This window comes from Gasterosteus aculeatus, chromosome Y (assembly GCF_964276395.1).
Source record: "Gasterosteus aculeatus chromosome Y, fGasAcu3.hap1.1, whole genome shotgun sequence".
NCBI classification, from domain to species: domain Eukaryota; kingdom Metazoa; phylum Chordata; class Actinopteri; order Perciformes; family Gasterosteidae; genus Gasterosteus; species Gasterosteus aculeatus.
Genome location: NC_135709.1, coordinates 402,826 through 426,156, shown reverse-complemented (window position 1 = coordinate 426,156; position 23,331 = coordinate 402,826). Strand labels below are relative to the sequence as shown.

At 44.4% G+C, this 23,331-nt stretch overlaps 1 protein-coding gene across 8 annotated transcripts in view; it reads right to left on the bottom strand.

Annotated features, from left to right (window-relative positions):
- Positions 1-12,544: 12,544 nt before the first annotated feature.
- The window catches only part of LOC144391265 (cytosolic carboxypeptidase 4-like), a 71,925-nt gene continuing 61,138 nt past the window's right edge, over positions 12,545-23,331 (bottom strand). For all 8 annotated transcript variants that reach the window (XM_078097868.1, XM_078097871.1, XM_078097869.1 and 5 more), the window contains 2 exons: positions 21,208-21,356; positions 12,545-13,963 (listed from right to left, as the gene is read on the bottom strand). In XM_078097868.1, coding sequence (XP_077953994.1) covers positions 13,738-13,963; positions 21,208-21,356 — 375 coding nt within the window. In that variant the 3' untranslated portion in view covers positions 12,545-13,737. The remainder of the gene's footprint in view (positions 13,964-21,207; positions 21,357-23,331) is intronic.

The following is a 23,331-nucleotide window of genomic DNA, read 5'->3' as shown; positions in this document are numbered from 1 at the left end:
TGTTTTACGTTTGCTTGTATTGTTTTATTGATGCTGATTGTTTTTATCCTGTAAAGCCCTTTGCTGGCCACTGGCCTTTAAAAGTGCTGTATAAATAAAATTGACATAAAATTGACATTGACATTCGATGGTACCGTTCGCCGGTCGTGCCGCCACACCCCTGTACTGTAATAGTCTGGCCCGTATTCGGTCGAAGTGGGCTGCATCTGGTCCGCAACTGATTTGAGTTTGAGACCCCTGCTTTAGAAAAACAGATGTAAGTGGAAAATGGAAAAAAAATGTAAATGCAGGGAGAAATGATTTCCTACTTTATGCTTTGGGGTATTTTCTTTACCCACTCGTAAGTTAGAGCTACAAAAGGTACTGATCAAATGTACATTTATTATTATTACCAGTCCTCAGTTTCAATTTAAAAAATGTAGTGAGATGAGAAAACAAATGTTATCCTAAAAACTGCAGTGGGTTTTCATAGGTTTCCTTTTCGGTTGTTGCTGACCACTGCCACCTGACATTTTCCATCTTCTCAGACAAGTTTTAATGATGTTGTAAAAAACGTTTGATTTCCCACTGGCCACAGTTGTGAGAATAATAAAAAAAGCTTGTAGGTCTCAGACTGTGCATCCAGTGCATGTGGGCCTTGCGGTTGCTGTGCACGCCCTTATTCTCTCGCTTATTTGCCAACACACACAAGCTGAAACAGCAGCTATGTCGGTGAACGGGCCTTTGGGATCGGACAGTTAAACGACCAATTAACTGAGCTAATCAATAAAACTCCCTTCTGACCAACCTAATTAACTGCTACTGTAACGGGAGAGCTGCATGTTTACTGTGCAGTTAAGTGGACAGCTGGGATCTGTTTGGAGAGAAGACACAAAGGTTGTGTAGTTCTCAATACACAGCAGAGATATCTGGGTCTACATTTCACGGGCAACAAGCTTGTCTGCTTTTAGCTGTGTCCTTGATCCACAGTCTGTTGCTTACAAAAGATGTATTCTAAGTGTCAGGTAAACTGTTCTCCCACAATGCAATGCTGCAGAAGGATTCCCACCTAAGCAAAACATTTAAGCTTCTTGTTGTGAATATGTATTTTTAGATATGTATTTGTCTTGACTTAAATCTTGACATAATACCTTGCAATAATCTTTGGGACAGATATTGGTGTTGACCAGACATAACACTGCATACTTATGAATAATGTTCTGTTTAATGTCATTTTCGTATGAAAACCCAGGGTTATAATTATAATTATTCATAAATACATCTCTGTACAGGGTGTGAATTTTAACATGAAGCATTTGGTGATGTATATTTATAAAGGGAAATCTTGTAATTGTTTTTAGAACATAACAATAATAATTATTCATTGTATGTATGCAGTGTCATCTACATCTACAACTACATCTACATCTACAACTACATCTCTGACGTTGATAACAAACCAAAACGTTTAAAAGTATCACTACAAACACAATGTGATGGGTGAATCAAGGTTGCATTATATTACCTTGTCATAGCTATTCCAATGAGGCATTGTGTGTGCAATGTACAATACCAGGAGCCTGGCCAAGCTGAATGGAACAGGGCCATGATTAATGTTACTAATTGAACATGTGATTGGCTGGTTTTGACATTAGCCTTTTGGCACAGTCTGTCATGTTCAGTCTGTCCTTCTCAAGAGAACATCAGCCCATCTTCCCAATGAAACAGTGAGAAAGGAGCTACAGGAGGGACCAGCCATTCTGTCCTATCGGTGATCGCTTTCATCAGGATTTTCTTTGCCATAACTGGAAATATATCAAGGTCAGCACTGCAGCTGATTGGTCTCCTTAGAATTGATTGAACCAATCAGGAAACAGATTGGCAGGGTCAGAGTGTTTACTGCCGTATCAGATGATGGGTTTTTTCCTGCCGCCTGAGGGTCTGTCTTTTGGGGTTTTCTCTCAGTGTTTTTCACACTGTCATTTATTTTGTCTATATTTGGCAATGTCACTGGGAAAATTTCTCAGCCGTCGTTACCAGCATCTTCCTACAGTTTCCACAGTCTGGTGACCTGTGTCAAAGGATTTAGTCTTTCATCAACAGACCCACAGCATCTAATCTTCAGTATCCTCGCTCTATTGGTTTTATGATTACAGGGTTCATGGCTGCAGCCGTACCACTAGACAGACAATGCTGGATCACTGTGGTCATTCAGGGATTTATTGGGGATTAACTGAATTGTTTTACGGGCACATTGTCTGTCTCCATCTTTGACTGAATGGCGTCAGAGTCTAGGTGGTGATCTGATGTCGGCTGCTGGTTTTTTTCCCTTTCTGTCTCTGTCCAAACACATAGACCGAATGCTGTGAAATTTGATGCGTCCTGAGAGGAATCCTAATGGTTTAACGGACTCAATTACTTACACAATTACGTAGTGCCACTAAAATATATAATGTATACTGACACTCATGAATCCCTTCACGTGCTAAATTACACTGGTCTCGCCCATAAAAATACCCTTGAAATAATGAATCCATTTTCAAAACTTATTGGTATTGTGGGTGTAAAAATCCCTGTTGGTTTCCTCAATGGTTCTTTAAAGCGACAATTGTCAGGGTTTGTTTTAAAAATGAACAAAACTCATTCAAGATCCTGCTGCCACAATTTATTAACACAAATGCTTTTCGACTCCACTGGGGACGATTGAAAGTATTACAAAAAAAAAATAATTTTGCAAAAAACAAAGCAAAGGATAGTTTTACACTTTTTACGCCTTTTTCTATTGAATGTGACTTGTTATTGGGTAAAGAATGCTGTAGCTAAAAGGCCACAAAGACAGGAATGCCAGCGGAGAACTGGAGGTTGGTAGTTACGCTCCCGCATGTTATTGATGGTAACTAATTGTGCAGAGTAGGATTGTTTGTCTTCACCTCTATTTCACTGGGTAGTCGATTGGTGAGCAGGCTGCAAGCCTGCATCTCGGCCTAAAGCCTCCCGCAGCACACCAGGCTGTGATTGGTCTGCTAACTACGTCCTTTACGGAGTCTCACATCTCCGTTTTCACAGCCCGATACGGCCGTTATTAAAAGGAAGAATGTTTACGAGAGAACGGATCAGATTGAAGAGCTTTTAAATATGAGCGCCTGTACAAGCCGTCATTGGCGGTCTATGAGGACGCCGGATGGCCTCTGATTCATGGAGGGAGATCTCCACCAACGAGGGGACAAAGTCGTGGAGGAAAATACGGGACAAATGTGTCCTTGATGAAAAGCAGCAGTGTGGACGCACGGGGCAATAAAGTCTATGATCAATAAATAAAGCAACCAACGACTTCCACACACAAAGACGTGACTCTCCAGGTCGTCTTCAACAAAACACGTGACTCCACCTGTTGTTCTGGAGGTGAATCGCTCTGCAACACACGCAGGACTTTACAACCAGGAAGTGAAACCAGGGCGTCGGCGTAAAGACGCAGAAACGCGCGGCGGCCTTACTGTTGAGCTGTGACAATCTTAAGGCTTCATGGGAAACTGTTTAAGGCCACTAAAATCAGAAATAAGCGATAAACAACAATAATAAGCTGTTTATTTAAGGCATACCAAGTGAGAAATTAAATATATATATATTTTTATCACTTTATTTTTGCATTTTCAACACAGACAGGGTAAACACAATAAAACGTACATACTGTATATACACATACATACCTGTAGGCAAAAAATAAAAATAAATAAATAAATAAAAAGGAGAAATTAAGGGGGGTGAAAAAGGGGTCAGGATGGCTCTATACTTTCTATAATGAAGTTAATCGTGAGGCAACCTTCGTGTGCTCTTCTCCTATACTGTCGTTCATGTGTTGAACTTTTTCTCCCAATTTCTCCCATTTGTCACGACATTGTTCCTCTTTGGTTCTGATTTTGTGGGTTAACAGTTCCATATCGTATAGTTCAGTCACTATCTTCATCTATTGTTGGTGGCCCCGTCCTCCTTGTACTGACTTTTTTGCTAGCTGTTAGCAGGATTTCCAATAGATACTTGTCTTCTCTTAGCACATCGTCTCCTGTAATATTACCAGATAAAGAAACATACATGACTTAGGTACGTCATAGCCCAGGATTCTGACAATGGTGGTGTGAACCTTTTCCCCGAATTCAGTCATTTCTGGACAAAGCCAAAATACATGGGAGTGGTTTACATTTACTGCCCCACAATTCCTCCAACATGGTTGGGCATTAGACAGACACTTGCTTGTGATTTGGGGGGTAATAAAGAATCTGATGACATTTTTCCAACAGTGCTCCCTCCACATTCACGAGGATGTTGAGGATTGTTGTGTCCTTCAGATATTTAACCATTCATCAAGTTCTTTTTCCCATTTTACTTTTACGTAACGTGTTGTTTTTTCTAGATTTTCCATCAGTTGTTGATATAGGGTTGATATGATTCTATATTTTTTTGAGTTGTAAACTCCCATTATGGTTGTAATTATTCCTTTGTTTCCCTGTTTAATTATGTGCTTCATTTTGTTAAAAAAGTCACTTAATTGTAAATAGTCCTGGTTATTTAGCGTGTATTTGTCTTTCAGCTCCTGCAAGCTTGCCTTATTTAAGGCATACCAAGTGAGAAATTAAATATTTTTTGTTTGATTATTATAACCCTGAAGGTATTATAAGCAATACACTAAAATAAAGTCTATGAAGACCATTTTATTCAATATAAAATAAACAGAAATTCATGACCATAACAGACATCAGCAAACAAACAGTGTCCTATTAATAAAAGCTAAAAGCCAGGTCGCAGCGGTTGACCCAGAGATGGAGAGATAGAAAGATTTAGGGTTTGCAGCTGTGTTTGGGAAAGGGGGTCATCTCGCTCTCATGGACCTTCGATCAGAGGAGCATGGTCTGTTACCCTCAGCTTCACCTGAGTTCTTATCTCAACTTGATTAGTGGCTTCTCGAGACTGGCGCTAAGAACTGTCTTCAAGTGTATAAAAACTCAGCGTTTTCACTGCTCGGAGACGCCACTACACAGAGCGCTGGAATACGTGCTGGTGTGTTGGACCTCCTGCTTGCAAGCAACAGTTAGAGCCAGATATCTGCGGAGAATTGCTCATGTAATCTTTTTCTCTTCTAAATAAATGTTAACTTTTTGACTTTAGCTGATCAACGTGCTGGATCCTTCTCATCAACCGACTCGGGGGGATCGGAGATCCTGACAAGGTACACTAAAGCTTCTCTCCACAAGGACCAAGAAAATCAGCTTTAAATTAAAGTTCATTGTGGTAGCTTTAATTAAATGGACGAGATAAACAAGTGTGAAAACAAGATAAGAGCTTTTGCTAAATGTGCTACTTTCTGCAGAGATACAGGGTCTTGTCGTTGTAAAGCATGCACACTGCACGCACAAGTACACACACGCACACAGAAAACCAATCAAGCTCAGTGTTCTTTATACAGCTTGCTACATCATCACTCATGTATATGCACATAATTCACTGCACATGTTCAGCGACGCCGTGCACAAATACTCAAAATCACACAATAGTGTGATCTATAATTCAAAGCATTAATAATTAAACGTTACAGCTTTTCTCATAAACAGAAAAATTTTTGTTGTCACAGTATTTTTCTCTTCTCTCCCTCCGTGTTTTTTCTGTGTGTGTGTGTGTGTGTGTGTAAGTGGGCGCGGCCTTCATCACTACACCTGGCGCACCTCCACACATGGAGGTGGCAATCACCACAGCTTAAGCCCTGGTTCCTCTCCACTCATCGCCAGATTCTTCCTCCATCACAGTGAGTTGCTGTTGTATTTTCTGGTCTTTGGTACTTTCTAACTCCTCTGCCCAGGACTCCCTACAACAGACCAGCTTCAAGCTTCAACCCACCCGAACCGCTGTCCCAGAAACAGACTTTTAAACGTGTTCCCTTTATTATGCACCGCATGGAGTATCACTGGACTTGTCTTCACACATGAGAAGACAGAGAGAGTAATAGAGCTTCTGTCTATGGCGAGGTAACGGTTCATCCCTCTCTAGGGATGAGTCGTATTCTACCTGTATACAACCCTATTAAACAGTATTCTGCTCCGTGCAAACTGACCACTTTCACAGCTGATTTAACGCCAATCCAACTGTGGAGCGAACTCAGGAAAAAGCCCTTTGTAGGGAGCTTTTAGTGTTTGACACTGAAGAAAACATCTCTGGGAGCCTATGACATCAAGCTTTGCCTTCCAATCGATGGATGTAATGTGGATAAGAAAATAAATTAATAGCCTTTCAACCTGAATTGAAGTGAAAAAAATCAGTCTGTGGGAACATTATCACAATCTGCATTAAGTACCCTGTTGCACTATCCTACTGGTTCTGATCATGTATTGATAATATCAAGATATTAGTTATAAAGCTTTTTTTGTTATTTTCATGTTTTAATGATTCGTTTCATAATTTACTGTCATGAATGAACTGTCAACTTTCCTTTGCTGTATTTAACACCGTTTGCACAAAGCTTTTTTCCCCAAACGGGCGGTAAAATGTCGATTCATTCATAGTGAGAGAGACTTGAAACAGCTGGATGCCACAGCTTATTTCCAAGTGTCTGTCCGCTAAGCCAATGGAACATTATCTCCCCTATAAGTTACAAAGTCAACGGAGCTGAGAGGGTCTTTGGGACGGTGGACAGAGAGAAGAGGAGGAAAGAGAAATAGAGAATTACAGCTGATGTCTTCTCTCTAACTTTGTTGGAGGGAAACTATATCTGTATGTGGCGTGTAGTAGTGATCAGAGTAAAGCGTCATGTGGACACAAAATCATGGACAACTTGAAACGACCTTTTTACCAGTGAAGCAGATCAGAAGGAGACACTGTGAGGTTACTGTGTAGCAGGAAAACCCAAGATGTGTGGCCATGGAAAACTCGCTTCACTGCTACACATCTGATCAAATTAGTTGCTTAAAAACACAAAAGCAAAATCATTTCCTTTCTGTCTACCTGTAGTAAGTTTATTTTTATTTGCATTTATTATACTATGTATTTATATATTATTTGTCTAGTTTTCACATGACCCTGTGGTCCATTAGTTTCATGGTCTTGTGCAATGAAACAAATTGTTCAGTTGTTTTTGCCCTTGAACAAAATGAAAGTAGAGGTTCATTCACTTTGGATACATTTTTTAAAAATACAATCAGAAAGAATGGTGACGACAAAAGGAATTCTAGCCGACAACATTACAAATTCGACAGCAAGAAAATACTGTCTTGACGCCACAATAAAGCATGGCGTCATCCCGCTGACCGGTTAGCCTGAATTATCTCTGCAATCGGACCTCAGCGGGAAAAAATGTGCTCCAGTATCAGGAAGAGACGCTTGAATACGTTGAGATGCGCTCAATTAAGGTGCTAATGGTATATTTGTCATTTTTGTATCACAGAATAATGTTTTGATAATGATGAGATTGTTTCTTTCATGAATGTGTTTTCATGTGTTCATGAAACGTAGTCTTTGTGGCAAACAAAGGCATAAAACCGGGTACGAGCCGGTCCACTGCAGTATGTTGAAGTCCCTTCTTTGACCAAAGTGTCCTGGCGGGTGTGAACGTAGAGAAACTCCATCTGAACTCAGATGAAGCTCATGGAAAGGAGCTTCGGCAGTGTGTCTGCTACGTCTAAGGGATGATGAAATAAAGTCAGATCCACACATCATACATATCCCACCGGTTTTTCCCTGCATCGGTCTCCAGTTTCCCATCACACACCTCACTACCCCAGATGTACCCCCACTTATTGCCAGATTGTCAATCCAAGTCAAAGCACTAAGGCTACAGCCCACAAACTCACCCAAATGAATTGTTTCACCTGTGATTTACCTGAGTCCCCAGACCCACTCTCTCCCCAGGATCTCCAGGTACCAGCCTGACTTCTTTCATCCTTTGTACTTCTTTGAGACCCCCACCAGACCGTTGCCCGGCACCCCTCTAACACCACACAAACCCCCATCCAACCTTGATGGTAAATACTCAAAGAAAATGTCATGTGTGTCACTAGTGGACTCAAGAACAGAATTAAAAAGTTCCATTTTTATGGAAATCTCATCATGGAGGCACAGGTGTGCCATGGAAGAAGTGGAAAGAACACGAAAGTCAGACATTCCCACTGAGAGAGCCCGAATAAACCAAACAAAAAGAGAAAAAGATTTTCTAAAATTAAAAGTACATTTCCGAAAAAACATGTGTCTTTTCTTTGTTCTTTTACTGTTTTTCTGATAAACCTCAAGCTGTCATTAAAAACGCTGGATCCCAGCTTTTTAATTATACGGCTTAGTGATTAGGCTGCAGCAATTTCATCTTGCTTATTTAACTGATAAAGGAATTGGAAGGAACACTTCACCCTCCCATGTGCATTCCACAGAAACACAGGCATTTCACCGTTTGGACAAGCATCATCTAAACCACCTCCTCCTCTCAAAAGTTCTCTTTTTTTCTAAATATCATTAGTCATCCTCAGTTGCATTAACTGTATTATGCTTTTACAATACATTAAAAACTGTTGGACCTGGTCCCCCTTTAGGACGCAGAGCCGAGGTCCAACCCGATGATTCCTCCACAAAAGAGATACTCGATACAAAATATATATATATATATATATATATATATATATAACCTCACTGCTAACCTGCTAACCTCATATATAACCTCAATAAGCTGTGATATGAATTAGCTTCCCAGGCGCCAGACACATTTTATTTGGTGGAAAATAGGACAACCAACAGCAGGATTTTAAAGTCACTTCCTTGGACAGGAAGCTGGTGTAAAGACCTGAGAACCGGAGTGATGTGTCCATGTAAATCCCACACTTGCTTTTTTAATGCAAGTCTAGCTGACATTACGGCTACGGCGGGGGAGGGGGGACAATACCGCCGATACAGCCAACGGCGGGGGGGCACTAGCATGACGCTGACATGGTGCTAGCTAGCATTGCACTAATAACAACAGGACCCAACTGCTGACAAGTGGCTAAAACGGCGAGTAAAATGGGTCATGTCTTTAGTTTGCTAGCTAGCCTTTGTGGCTAGTCTTCACTTGCCTGCTTGACCGTTTCATGCACAAACATCTGCGGGCAGTCTACGCCACACTCTTAAAAACACTGCGGAATTTTCTAGTTATGTCACGGTTTGGGTTTATTTTCTGTCTTATTTTGTAGTTTTCTGCCTCTTGTCTGGGTAACTTCACTTCCTGACTTGTCCTGTCATCCCCTGTGATTGTCTGATTGTTTCCACCTGTGTCCACCTGCACCTCCCTACTGTATTTAAGCCGTGTGTGTCTCTTATCACTTGTCGCGTCATTGTTGATTGTTCTGGATGTTCCTGCCTGCATTTTTGAGTCTTGCCTTCCACGCACCTCCTGATAGAATGACGCGACCACAAAGGGACTCCGCAGACCCGCTGCCAGATTACGGACCTGACTATTTGGACATAAGAAGTCCCTTCTGGCAGCGAAGGACTAACTTTATTTTCGGTCCCAGGAGCTATCAGAGAGCTTTTCTCGAGCTCCAGGACCTCCTAAATCCCAGGAGGATGAGTCCAGGCAAGCGGAAGCAGCGATCTTCCGTTCCCGCTGGGCTGCAGCGATCTCCTGATCCGGTTCCCCGCCACGGACAGTTCCGGCTCGATCGTTTCGTCTATTTAAAAGGATTTCCCTGATCTGGTTCTACTCTGTGCTGAAATACAGCTGCAGGTGAAGGGACATCTAGGATCACACCTGGGATCACACCTTGGATCACACCTGGGACCACACCTGGGATCACACCTGGGACCACACATGGGACCACACCTGGGATCACACCTGGGACCACACCTGGCACAGCAGCTAGTCAGTGTGTTTACATGATGGTATAATTTGAATCTTTGATTAGTCGGACTATGCTATCTTTCGGGACAAGTGCTATTATCCCAATATACATGACAGTGAATAAATCGAATCATTGGCCGAAAGCATGTCATATCCGATACGATAGGTGGCGCTGTTTTTATTACAACTGGTTGTGATACAGCCATTTCCGCTTGACCGCTTCACCACAACCAACAACAACAACATAAACATTACGAGAAAGATGGCGAACGGAGACCAAGGTGAAGCTACATCCCTCTACTATGTGTGCATGATGCTAATAGGAGCACAGCGAATGCGAATGCCGCTATTGGCTGATTTGATAACGGAGAGAAGACGCCGTCGGGATCTCAAGCATGCGCAAAGACGCAAAGTCCAGTTCCTTATCCAATTCACTGTTACATGCCGCAATAGTCGAACTATCAACTGGATCGGATGGAGTCATCCAGGGGTGTTAGTCGGATCGTAGTCGGACCGCACGTAGTCGGACAGAGGTGTTTACATGAAACGGATCATTCGACTTCAGTCCGACTAAGCCAGTTATTGGAATCCATGTCACCACGCTGAGTGAAACACAGACCCAAGACACAAACATGCAGCAGGTAAGTCTAATCTTTTATTTCACTTTACACTTAAAAGCTTACAAAACAATGATTTATTTACACCCAATGCCGATTTCAAATGTTTGAATAATTATTTACTCCATTAAACACCACAAGAAAAAAATGATTTAGATGTATTTACTGCCTGTCGTATTATGACTCAAAATCGGTGATAAATCTCAACATATGAACAAGAGAAAGAAATCAGTCATTGTATCGCCATAATGTATCTGTATTAAAAGATGAACATCAATTGTATGTATTTGCCTTCAGGTGAAGGAGCAACAGACACAACCTGCCCCGATTGACACTTTATCCCCCACAAGGTCTGATATCCATGAGTCCATCAGGGGAGAACCGGTTGATCCTGCTGACTGGCCAACCCTGTCTGACAGTGAGGACTGAATAAGTCAGTAGAGGACCATATCATACCGCAGATTTCACCTTTCCCAACCGACCGTATTTTTACCGACAGTGAAAAGAGAATAAATTATGAGACGCTGGTTGTCAAAAAATACTCTTTACTGCTTCTCAATGAAAAGCTTTAACCTGATCAGCAGTGGACTTAATGGCTGGAAAAACTGCGGCAAAATCCTAAAAGGTCATGAGAATTGTCCAAAACATTTGCAGCAAGATGTTTATATTTATTGTTTATTGCATTTTTGCACTCATAGCACATCGCTATAGGGCAGCCAATGGCCTAGACCAGGCCCTGCGTGCAGGCAAAGCAAAGATCATTATTTTTACAAAAATTACCGAATATATAATCCACGTTTCAAAAACAAATATTTTTTCTGGCACTCATGATGGGCCACGCCCATTTCCCTCTATGGACCAGCTGCGACTGGTTCACACCAAACGCGTGTGAATGTTTGCGACAAAGTCCATGCAAATTCAGTCAAACTCGTGAAAAGGTGAAATATTTCAACTTTGGCGACAAAATTGCATGACGTTGCGGTGTGACAGCATATCCGCGTTAAGATGCTCAGCATTGTCACTGGCGTCCCGCAGACAGTTGCTGAATCAGAAAAAATAGAGAATAAATGAATAGTAACGTCAGCGGTGTGTGGGTACCCATAGCTGTATGATGCATCCTCGTACCGATACCGCGACCAGTCCACGAAAGATCTGGCACTTTTAACAAAAAGCGGACAACCCTATGTGCCTTTTTTATTTCATACCCAAACATGGCGAGGTTTAGTGGTCTGACGTAAGGACTTGCGCAAGAGGTCCAGCTCATTATTATACACTATATGCCTGTTATTATAATCTGTGTACATTGGTATATTGCTATGCTAAGCCCTTAAGAGGGTTAGACAGGCACTCTGGTATTGACTGGGATTAAAGTGCTATTACACTAGTGAATCACTGTAATGAGAAGATGGGGTCAGCCAATTCTGCGGGAATTGTAATGTCTTGGGACATAAAATCCTTATCTGTCTGTTTACAAAGGTGCAGGCGAAAGCTACAAGTTAGCGTCATCAGCAGCAATCCTCGTCCCGGCAGATTGAGATAGCGTCCGTCGTACTGTGTGCTGGAGCCCAGTGACGTTTAGCTGCACGTCGGGCTATTTTGTGATAAGGCCACCGGTATCTGATGGAGCTTTACATGGTCTGCTCATTCGTAGCAATTCTAAAGACGCCTCATTATTCTTGCGTTGGTTGGTGGACAGTTGTCACGTACGCCGAAGTCTCGCTCCGCTGGTTGTCGTAGTATTTTAGGTTCGTAGTACTTTAGGCTGGCAGTACTTGAGGCGTGTAGTACCCTGGCGAAAAGATACTTCCGGTTTGCAGTGGTTACAAATAGCTTTGCATTTATCGACTACTCCGTGTGGTAGAGATTTCAAATGAAAACGTCCATTTCAAAGAACAGCAACTTTCTCCGTTTTCTCAGTGTTGAGACCCCCCCAATGCAAAAACAAAATAATAAACATAATATAAGCATAATAAAATCATTGTTGGTGTCAATGGATTGCTACATTAGGGTGCCCAAATAAAAACCATATATATTTAGTAGTTTTGGTTAAGAATAGAATTGTGTTCCGAACCTGTTAAAAGTTGGGATTGAATATAACAAAACAAACTTATTTTAGTTCTATTCACATTTTTAATTTTCAACAAAACAAAGTCATTGTTTTTGAGAAGTGATGGAAAAATGAAGTATGACGTATTCTTTAGTTCCTCAAAGCACATTTCATATCTGACCCACAAAACAAACATAAGTATCCCAAGAGCTCCACATTTCAATTATGTTTCACTGCAAATTAAAAATATCTTTTAGAATCCAGACCACAACATATTCAGAGAGCTTTTAAGGGTACACTATACACGTTTCATGCACAAGTTCCTTTCACATACACCATTATAATGTTGCACATTTTGCCGCTGTAGGACACCACGTTGCTACTTCCTGCCTTAGTGACAAACCTCAACACGGCTCACAAGTAGCCAGAACTCATAACACATGATACTCCCAACGAGTGGAGTGAGACGTTCTTCACAGCACCACTTCCCACAGTGATCGCTATGATTGAATAAATGAAGTATGTGGCAAACTGGGTAGTTCATTTGTGAGCTACGGCAGAAGTCCGTTGGCTTATTGTGTGTTTGCTCTTTTCATAAATGGGTTAAATTTAGTCACGTCCGCCTCAGACCGATCCAGCCATTAAGACTATCGTGACGTAACACTGCTGACAAAGAGTCATTTAGAGCGAGATCTCCAACCTCGGGACCCCCTGCTTTACTCTGGATGTTTTTTGAATAATAGACTTCAGTGCTTGGTATGAATATGTGAATTGGGATCACACCCAGACGTGTTGCAACACTCAATGCAGACGTTGGGTTCTTGCTTCTGATTGCTGCTATTTCAGGGGAAAATATTTGATACATTGTTCATTATTATTAACTTTTGCTAACATCAATATTCCTTTCGACCTCATCTACTGGCATTAAAACAGGAAGTTAGTGGAAAAGTAGTCAAACGCGCCACGTACTGGATTTAATTGGTTGACTTTGCCGACGGGTGCAGCTCTGCACCTGGCGCTGAGGAGCTGCCTGTAAGACGCATGAAGCGTTGGTTCCAGGTGCACTGGTCCGCACTTAGTATATTAAGTATATTAACTCTGGACGCAACTACTTCTTTTCAGCTTTGGTTTGTGTGCATCATTTACCAGCAAAGCTACAGTTTATTTTCATTCGAATCCACCTGCTGAGCTCTGAAGAAGAAAGCTGAGAAGCTTGTGATCTGTGCGCTGATGCTCAGGACGCAGGACGCCTGTCACATGGCGGGCGGGAACAGGCGGCCCCTCGCGCTCGACTGCAGCGCTCGGCCGACGCCGCCGCTGCGAACTTTTGCTTCCCCGTGTCCGTCGTTGTCCTCCTGTTCATCGGCGGCGGTCGCGTTGGCGTTGACGTCCGAATCCAGATCGGCGCCGTTAGGTGCGGGACAGTCTGCGGAATACTCGATCTGCTCGACGCACGGGGGCTCGTCGTCCTCGAAGCAGCTGCAGGGGGAGAGCAGAGCGATGTTGGCTTCAGTGACGCTCACCGAGCTCCAACAGGCATCCAAGAGGATGAATATTCATTTCATTCGTCTTTCTTTGGTGTCATTTCATTTAAAGTTGTCATACAACACTTACTCATAGACTCACTTCACACATCTTGTTACTCGTGTATTGTGCGTCATGGCGCCCTGTAACTGTCAGACGGGTATTTAGCGCCGAGTTGCTGCTGGTTACAGTGTTCTGACGTTGATGGGGATTTCCCCTCACACATCAATCATCAACACACAAACCTTTGAACTGCTGACTGAGAAATAATCAGTGACGGTCAAACACATCTTCAGTAGTTTATTTAATAAAAGGGGAGAATAAAAATAACCTCTTTTTGTTAGATTCTGAAGCGGTACGTCAATGTATGATTGACAGCTGAAGGCTGAAAACCGAACTACACCAAAAGTGCCTTTAGGGAACTCGGTGTTCATCCTTCACAAACCAAATCTGCCCAGTGGCAGAAGACGGCGTCACAGCAGTCGGACCCCCGAAGCATCGCTAGGGGACACCTGGACACCTGGGACACAGGGCGCTGAGGCTCCTCCCCCTCACAGCGGGCGACCTTGAGCTCGGATACAGTCGCTGGGATTGGCGGCTGACAGAAAGTCAGCTGTAACCCGATTACAGACACACACACACACACACACACACTCATGAGAGGCTGAGTGTGGGCGGGACATGTAGAGAGACACTGGGACTGTTTGGACAGAGAGGATGTGACACGCATACTTATCTCCCCCTTGTGTGGCAGAGAGAGAGAGAGACGGACGGGAAAGCGATTGTACATCCAGCATACTGATGTGTGTGTGTGTGTGTGTGTGTTGTGAATGGCAATGAAGCAGCTTGTCTCCAGTGTGAGTCAGTACAGCGAGTGTTTATCGCAGGCTTTGTTTACTCTGATTTATTGGATAGAACTGCTATTTTTCTCATCAGGAAATTCATCCTGTGAGCTGATATTAGACACAAGAGTGTGTTGAAGAGTCGCCGGGAGGACGGAGCGGTTCAATGGAGCAGTTCCCTCTTTGCCAATGAAGCCAGGGACAAATGTGTTTGAGGAACTCTTAGTTGTGAGGTCAGTTTGTCCTCAGTTGCGTGTTTGAACACTTCCTGCATACACTTTCTGTTTGAAATAAACTTCACAGGAAACGATTTGGTTTGTTATGTAGTAGATTTTTATAGTAAAATATTAAGCAAATATTGACCAAAACTTCAGAGTAATTCCACGGAATATAAGCAGTGAGTGGATGTAAGGGATCATACAGACTTGTGCAGAACACTGGTTGTGTGTAACTCTGGTAATTAATAAAATGTGAAATGTCCAAACGATACGGCCGTTGGGGGGCGAACGGTGCGGTCGACGCTGACTGTCCAAACGGAACGAGGGGGGCGCTGCCTGTATGCCAAAGTCGGTACCCCCCCATGTGCACCCGTAGGCCTGACCAGTTTTTCTAAACATACTGTATATACACACCTAATAATATATATTAGGGTTTTAGGTAACAAATAGAATACAAAAGCATGGATTTGTCAGGGACGTCGTTTCAGTTTTTAGAATGAACTCTTTACTCTTATCTGAAGTACTTCAAACAAGAAGTTCCTTGATTAGCCTTTAGCAACCACACTACTCTGTTTGGAACAAACTACCATTATTTGGAGCAGGAAAAGGAACTAAAAGTGTGCTGCTTGGCCAGAGGCACTAAGGCGTGATGATGCAGTGGGACCTGCTCAGCGATCAACAGCCTCAGAGTTTCATTACAGCGGACAGCTTTAGCAACAGCATGTGGAATACAACAGAAACACACGTTGTTTCAAGTCCAGTTCAGCAGTTGACTATTGGAGCGCTCTAATCGCAGCGCTAAGATCCAGTGGGTTCATTGGGAGAGACAATAGGGGAAGCAACACAGAGGGCCGCGAGAGACAAGAGAGGAAAAAATAAGATAAGAACAGAGACAGACGGACAAGAGGACCAGAAAGTCTGGGTGTTGTGTGCGAGAGAGCACAGGAGGGGAAGACACTGGGGCCTCCACGCCACGTCTCTGCTCAGGCTTACTAAATATCTTTTATATCTCTGGGTCCATTTCTACCAGAAAAAGAAACCGTTCCTCAGCTCGACTGCCAAGAGTTGGTCGGCTAAAAACAGCAGAGAAAGTTGTTGCAGAGGAGACGATGGTGATGTCGGTCCGGAGGTGACGGATAATGATCGAACCCTGTGTGACCTCCGTCAGGTTCTTGCACTTACGAATTTACAATCAAGGGATTGGTCTCAATTGGACGGCTCCCTGTACTGTAATACAGGATACAATTAGTTTACATTTAGAATCATTTTGACCATAAAGTAAAGTATGCTCATGGGTTGGCCATGAACGGCGTCCCTACCTCCACAGTCCAAATATGGTCACCGCCGGTTTCCAAACAAGATAGTGACGGCAAAAGTGTAAGATGTCGATGGCAAGAATGCCAAACTCAAGGCATCAAAACTATCGTCCAAAAACCAATGGTTAACGTCACAACGACTACTTGTATGTTATACTTTAACATGTTATATACAGTCTGCTGTAGGGCTGCAACTAACTATTATTTTGATAATCGATTAATTGGTCTATTATTTCTTGGATTAATCAATGAATCGGATAAAAAAACAGCATTAAAAAGCTTTAAGTTCCAACCCTTTAATCTAAAACAGAACTGCAAATTCACATTGCAAAAATACTTCAAAAAGTTCAGAGATTTAGAAAGAAAACACAAATCAGAAAGTTTAACAGGATTTGTTTTAACGTCACAACTTGTTCTCTATACTACATACATACATACATACTTCATACAACATACATACATACATTCATACATCAGGACCTGCGCGAAAACTATGAATTTCACCCTCCTGCTCTCTGCACATCCAAAGCAACTCTTCAGCGGACGGAGTGGTGAGTGAACAGAGCGTGAGGTGGATTGTTTAAAAGTGTTTTCTATCTGTTATTCCGTTTACTTTCGGTGTGTTTCTGGTGTGTGTTGTGGTGTGAATGCATGGTGGTGTGTAGGTGTGACTTTCTTTCTTTCTATGTGAGTTTGTGCGTGTTTGTAGCCGATCGGCGTGCTTCATGTCGGACCTCACGGGGCTGACGCGAAGCACGGCGTGAAGCTTGCGCCGTGCTGGCCGTGGGGAGGTTGGTGGGTCACGGAAGCGTTAAGTCCGCCGCGTGGATGAACCGCGCGGTGGTCATTTTTGTGGATAGCGTGGAGAAGGTGCGCAAGGTGGTGGCGCAGTGCCGCTGTCAGGGTGACGGTAGCGAACGTTCCGCCGTTGAGTGCTGCTCGAGGAGCTGGTTAAACACGGGAAGGTGGTGTCCCTGTTTAAAAAACGATCCTCAGGGTGCAAGTCACCTTTATTGAGGCATGTGGTCTCTCATAGGAGGCAACTCCACATGGTCCTCACCAAACCCCAGGCCCTCAGCCTGGTGATTAAGGTGGGCATCGAGGGGTTTGATTACGCCATGTTCGCCACATCGGACGATGGGAGGTGTTTCCGTTGCGGTGGTAAGGGACACCTGGCGAGGGGTTGCCCGGAGAGGAACCCCTCGTCCGCTCCGCTGGATGTGAGGGCAAGTGTGGGATTGGGTGAGGGCCAGACGGGCAACCAGGTGTGGGATTGGGTGAGGGCCAGACGGGCAACCAGGTGTGGGATTGGGTGAGGGCCAGCCGGTCGGTCAGGTGGATGAGGGGTCTGAGGGGATGAATGTCGGAGTGGATGGGGGGGGGAGTGTGGGATTGGGTGAGGGCCAGCCGGTCGGTCAGGTGGGTGAGGGGGTGACTATGAGGACGGGTGAGGGGGTGAGTGTGGGTTTGGGTGAGAGCCAACCGGTCGGTCAGGTGGGTGAGGGGGTGAGTGTGGGATTGGGTGAGAGCCAGCTGGTCGGTCAGGTGGATGAGGGGTCTGAGGGGATGAATGTCGGAGTGGATGGGGGGTTGAATGCAGCCCAGCGGGCAGGTGTGTGTGACAGGGTGAAAGAGGGGATGGGGGCACTCGGTAGTGGGGGAGCTGTTCGAGGTGGAACCTTGGACAGTGAGGAAGATATGGAAGAGGGGGGGATGGGCTTTAAGGCCCCCCCTGCTGAAGACGAGGGCCAACAGGGGAGGCTCTTGGGCAAAGAGGGGGGGGCGCAGAGGGGAGGTGGGAGGTGGGGAGTCAGAGTCCTCTTCAGGGTGGGCCTCTAACAACAGCGTCTCCTCAGGGGGGACGGTCACCAGCAGGCACAGGGTGGGGCAGATGAAATCGTTCCTGCTGGCCACCAAGAACCAGAGAGGAGTGGAGCTGGAGGACTACTTCTCCGACTTGGAGAAGTTTGCTCGCTCCGTTCGACACAGCTGCACGAAGAAGGGTGCTGCAGGCTACACCCAGCGGGAGGTCCTCCGACTACGGAAGATCAACCTCAAGATCACCAGGGAAGGAGGAAATGGGGCTGAGTGAGGCGTCCGACCGGCGGAGGAGGATCCTGAGCGGGAAGACGGGCCAATGAAGGAGATGCTGGAGGCCAGATCGACCGATTTACTATAGTGCCTAATTACCGAAATAGTTTTTATGTAAAATAAAGGTTTTCTAAAAATAAAAATAAAAATCTCTCTCCCTCTCACTCGCTCGCACAAAATACAAGACAACAAATTGAAAATGAATGGTTCCCAAGAGGCGAGTAAATAAAAACGTGTCTTAGTCCTGCTAACTGCTTTACTGCTGTTATTAGCGAGCTAACGCTAGCTTGATCAGCTGGATGACGAGTAAACAGGAGGCTCGACAACGTGATGCTCCCGTGCAAAGTTACGTCGACTTTGCATATTTTGCCATTGACACACAAAATCGGACTTCGGTTCCTCTCCAACCCCCCCGACGCTCGCACACATTGGCCGGCGTCATGTGCCTCACAACGCTGCTGGCTGCTCTTTCCTCTACGACAACTCGGCGGCGAGCCGGAGCTTTTTCCGCGCACAGCGCCGCAACACGCAGTGACGTGATGGTAATAATCGCACGACACGACGAATCGATAATAAAATTCGTTGCCAACGCTTTTAATAATGTCATTTTATGGATTTCATCGATTCGTTGTTGCAGCCCGTGTCCAAGAAACTGTTAGTCAGGTCGTCTCGTGATTTACTGTTTTATTTTGAAAATGAACCTTCTCCGGCAACCGCCCAGATGTTTTCCACCATGTTGTCTGCGTCTCCCTTTGTCCTGTCCCAGTTCGTCTTGTCCCAAGTCAAAGAACCAGCGTACAGCAGCATCCATCGTCAAAGCTTCACCGCGCTTTGTTTGATTCCTTTTCTCAGCCTGGTGTTTATGTTCAAGATCCTCCTTTGTTCTTAGATTTAGTTACGGGGTTTTTCCTCGACGGTGATTTTCATTTCCGCAACATTTTCCTTGGGTAATAAACTTGAACATTGTGTAGTTTGGGTTTGGGTTCAGGGCCATTGTCCGCTCGTGACCTCTGTGGTAGGAACCCGTATCGGAAGGGCTTGTAGCACAGCGATACAGACCGAACATTGGCCTCCAAGCAGTGCTGCACATCCCACACACACATCACACCTCAGACCCTGTTAGCCCCGTCGTCAGACGGTGCCCAATCGACTGTGACCACAGCGGCGGTGCCCACTCAGCTGTGGTGACATCATTACCTGGCGGGCAGCGGAGACGGCTCGCCGGGGGGCAGCCGGCCGCCTGCAGAGCCATGAAGCGGATGTCGTGCTTTATCGACAAACACATCTGCTCCAGTGGGTAATAACACATTTACTGTTCAACGCGACGCGCCTGTTTGTTTGTGTCACTTGGATCCAATCAGACATTCTGCGTGTTATGTTACGTTTGATATTTCCAATAGGAAGGTATTGTTATTTTCATTGTACTCATTCCAAGTTAAAGAGTATGCGTTTTGTCTTTCACCGTGCAGGACGGGGGGCAGATTTCCATTTAGGTCACAACGGAAGAAAAGACTGAGAACAAATGTGGGAATTTGCTTTTTAAGAGAAGACTGAAATGAACAAACGTCGAGGGACCAACGAAAAGAAAGTAAATTAGATGAAATCCCACAATAATAGTGTGTCTTCAGGTGAGCAAAGCCCTCCTCCCCCCTCGGCTGTCACAGCTCAACGGGGAGATTGAGCGGCCGTCTGAAAATCAATGGCAGCCATTCAGCTCCACTTTAGGTCCTCGCATCAATCACTGCGGTGACGGATCCTCGGCACCGCGTATCACAGCTAAGAAGGGCTGTTAGCGTGTGTGTGTGTGTGTGTGTGTGTGTGTGTGCTCCACGTCTCATGTCTCATGGAAACACACACACACTTTATTATTAGTAGTATTAGTGTGCTACTGATGCGTTTTTGGTCAGCTGTGGAACTCGTGTCCTTTTTAAAGCTCCTCTCCGACTCACTGTCTCTTAACAAAATAGTTGTTGACGTGAACTCAAAAAACAAAGCACATGCTAAAAAATAAGGGCAACAACAATATTAATAATACTCAATCAAGAAGGGAAATGACCTAAATGAACACAACGCTCTGACAGAAAAAACAACGGGACATTTATACTCTTGTGATCAATGAGGCTCTCACAGAATTCTGCTCTCGTTGAGACGTTGGATGGAATGTGGACAATTTATCCAATGTCAAATTGTCTTCCCGTCCCCCCGTAATCTTCCCACCATCTACCAGTTCATCAGTTCAACGTTTGCTAATTTTGTGGCTTCTAACCGCAGACGGTTCAGGAGACTTTTATTGTAAAAAACCTCTAGGAAATCACTATGTTGGTGGCTATTCTACAAGCAAGAAGTACATTATGAAGAATTTGTCTAAAAGCCACACGATGTTGCTAACCAATCACGCAGGTTGCATTGAACTGTCCCAGGTGGACGTATGGCGTCTGGTCTGCAGCATCAGAGGAGACGAGTGGGACCGGCCACATGTTAATGCTCCTTCTGATCCAGAGCAGCGTCTCAGGAGGGACGCCTGCAGGAAGGGGGCTGTAGATGTGGCGCTGCTAGCTATTAGCATTGTAAAAACACATTGGCTGGGCTTTTCAGTCTGAACGTGGCTTATTGTTGGTGGGTTCTGATTTGCACCAACCTGAGATCTTGTGTGACGAGTGACGATATTAAAGCTTGTTGGTTCAGTTCTGCGACTAATGGGTCCACTTTGACACAACGGGGACACGTCTTACTTGTGAGACTTGTGGTCCAGGACGTCGTTGTCGATGTGGCCGATGAGTCTTTGGCTGTCGAGCGACTTCACGTCTTTCGTCACGGACAGCAGACTGTGGCAGAACTTCCCGCCCATCTCCTGCAGCTCCTTGGTTCCTGTTTGCAGGCCCTGTGCGCGCACGCACACACACACACACACACATTACCGCAGTTGAAAGGATTTGTTTCACGTTGCCCTACAGTACCAGTCCAAAGTGTGTGTGCGTCTGTAAGTGAACTGTTTCCCACGAGGCTTCTCTGAAACGTGTGTGTTTGTGTGTTTGTGGGCCTAAGAAGTCTGTTCAATAATTCAGAGAGCCGGTGAGGTTTACATGTGTTCTCTTGTGCGTTTGTATATTAGTGGTTTTACGTTTGATGATCATCTCTCTTTTTTTCAATATGGGCCAGAAAATCTCAATAATGGAAAAGGGATCTTAAGGAGCCGAAGGAGGATTAGATGGGAGCTGACCGTCAGAGGACCTAAAAGAACAAGTCACTTGACCAAAACTATTTAAAAAGATCAATGTTTTGTAAGCAGCATGATATTTTCTGATACGTGGCAGGATTTACATATAATAGATGGTCCTATTTGCGCATGCGTGTGGCGCAGACGCATCAGTATTACTTTGAAACACTTTCATAACGGTTTAAATGTTTCAACAAGGGAAACATAGGAGATGAATATTGTTTTTGTGACAACATGTTTCCTGAAATTTGGTGACTAGATGTTTTCTGTTTTGTAAATGATGCATTAAGCTATGAAATATCTGCGAATTTGCATACAGCGTTGCTGAGCTTCTGCAGGGCTCTGTGTGTGTCACACCGCGGTGAAATTGTCTGTTGTTTTACTCTGGGGGGCATTTTGTCTTGTCATTTACGGTTTTATTTTGAAATAATAACTCCTCTCGTTTCAGGTCACTTACCCTTCCTCATGTGTCACCAGTCTGATTGTCTTCCCTGATTCCTGATTGTGTCCACCTGTTCCCCATTCCCCTCCATGTGTATTAATAGTCTGCGTCTCCCTTTGTCCTGTGCCAGTGTGTCGTCATTACCCATGTGTTCTACCTCGTTCTGCCACGTCACAGGTTCCTTTTTGTTGTTATCCAGGATCTTCGATCGGCCCAGTGCCTTCACCTCCACGCAGGTTGTTTTTGGTTTTGCTTAAGTTTTGTATTCCTAGGTTAGATGCAACATTAATCTTTCATAGTTCTTTGTTTTTCCTCCGGAAGGAGTGATTTTGTTTTTGGGACGTTGCCTCCGTCTAAAAGAGTGCGTTTGTTATTTTGATAAGATTAAAAGTTTTTTTGTTTTCCTCCTAGAGCGGAGTGATTTTGTTTTTGATAGTTTTATAGCCACACTTCTTCCTGGTTTATTTTATCGGAAGAAGTGTGACCTAGGATAATTTCATAGCCCGCTTTAGACTCTGTCTGGAGGACCTTCGCTGCATAAATAAAGATCTCCTTTCCTACCTGAGAACCCTGCGCCTGCTTCCTATCTTCCTCCCGGGCTGACAGTGTGTGTGTTTGTTGCAGGGCCGTGTGCCTCTAGGAGACGGCACAGTGGTTGTTTCACTCCCCTTTTACATGGATGAAAATGTATTTTGGAAATATTTGATCATTGCATAACTGTTTCACGGGCTTGAGGTCTTCTTGCCTCTGGAGAAGAAGAAAGATGAGGTACAATCGATTGTGCAACCGGGAGTCAGGGCTGAAAATAACCCACAGTCTGCCTGAGCTCCAGTTATAAGATGAGATGTTCCTTTATTAGTCCCACAATGGGGAAAATAATTTAAAAAACAAAGTGCAAAGGCCACAGTAACTAAGTATACCAAGTACTAAATAATTATATGTACCACAGTGGTTTTTGCACATTGATTTAGTGTTCCTTGCAGGTGTTTTCAGTGAATTAATGTCCTGTGGTTCACTGCGGCACGTTGGTTGTGCAGCCTGACAGCAGCAGGAAGGAAGGACCTGCGGTTCCTTTCCTTCACACACCAGAGGGTGAATCAGCCGCTGGCTGAAGGAGCTGCACAGAGCTTCCAGGGCGTCCGCCATGGGGGGGTTTCTCATCGGGGATGATAGCTTAGTCATCACCCTCCTGTCTCC